Here is a 1,100-nt window from a genome sequence, read left to right on the forward strand (position 1 = left end):
AGTGGGCGTCCTGCAGATAGTACTTAAACGATTTTGCATCTGTGCAGGAGCTAATGCTTTAAATGCATGTCTGGATTCAAATTTCCTAATGAAGAATTATGGGGAAATTACTTTCTGCAAGTGCGAATGTCCTCTACGTTTTGGTAGATTTTATTCAGTCAGTATCATTTTGCTAAATCTTATATTGCAACATTACATGCATGTATTTCAATTAGGTGTCAAGATAAAAAAAAAAGTATTTTAGATAATTTAGACATAAAAATCACCATTTTTATTGACACGCATATACTTTTCACCTTTTCTGCCGCAACTGTTCCGGATGATGACAGCAATTATTTTTTCGCACTCTGGCACACGTCCATATATTTTTTAAAAGGGTGCACGCGCGAGTTGCAGCTGCCCTGGTCGCAGACTGCATGAGGACGATTTCGTGATAACTCACACCTTCGCTCATGGGATCCGTTGGCGACCAACACCTATTCGCCCACAAACCCGAGACGCTAAATTCAAAGGCCATGATCTTCCCTACGAATTTCAAATGAGGTTCTCTCTCTCAAAATATGATATCAAGAGCTACCTCTTACGAGTCCTGGGGATCCTTAGTATGTGACAGCAACCACTGGGCGACCAGCTCATGTAACCTGCGACGAAATGCAAGTTCCTGCATAACTGTCAAGACACGACCCAATCTCATGGCGAGTAGATATCCTATACGATCTGGGGCCTCATCATCTCGCTCTTTCTGTGAGCACTGCCAAACATGATGTAGATGGATGCCCTCGTCAGAAATGCTAATGAATCAGTGCATGACTGGTGCTATCTGCTCTGTGGAGGTCGCCTCTTCCGCCAACACCCTTATGACAAGTTCACAGCAACCCCATGATAGCTGCCCATACCTCCTGCCCCATGGGCATCCAAACCCTCTGTATCCCAGACCCAGGATTCCAACAACTTCAGACTGTCCGTATTCAAACAAACGAAAAGTACTTCTCCTGGGAATTCATATTCCCCAAAGACGCTTCTCTTAATACCAGAACCATATATCCTGACAACTTGTTGACGGCGGCTCTCGGTTCTCGCCCCCTGCCTGTTGGGCATCT

General features: G+C 44.6%; 1 protein-coding gene across 1 annotated transcript in view; it reads left to right on the plus strand.

Moving 5' to 3' along the window:
* Positions 1-773: 773 nt before the first annotated feature.
* The window catches only part of LOC119588908 (spermine oxidase-like), an 11,466-nt gene continuing 11,139 nt past the window's right edge, over positions 774-1,100 (plus strand). Inside the window, 1 exon segment of the mRNA XM_037937528.1 lies at positions 774-960. Coding sequence (XP_037793456.1) covers positions 774-960 — 187 coding nt within the window.

Source organism: Penaeus monodon, chromosome 24, assembly GCF_015228065.2.
Source record: "Penaeus monodon isolate SGIC_2016 chromosome 24, NSTDA_Pmon_1, whole genome shotgun sequence".
NCBI lineage: Eukaryota > Metazoa > Arthropoda > Malacostraca > Decapoda > Penaeidae > Penaeus > Penaeus monodon.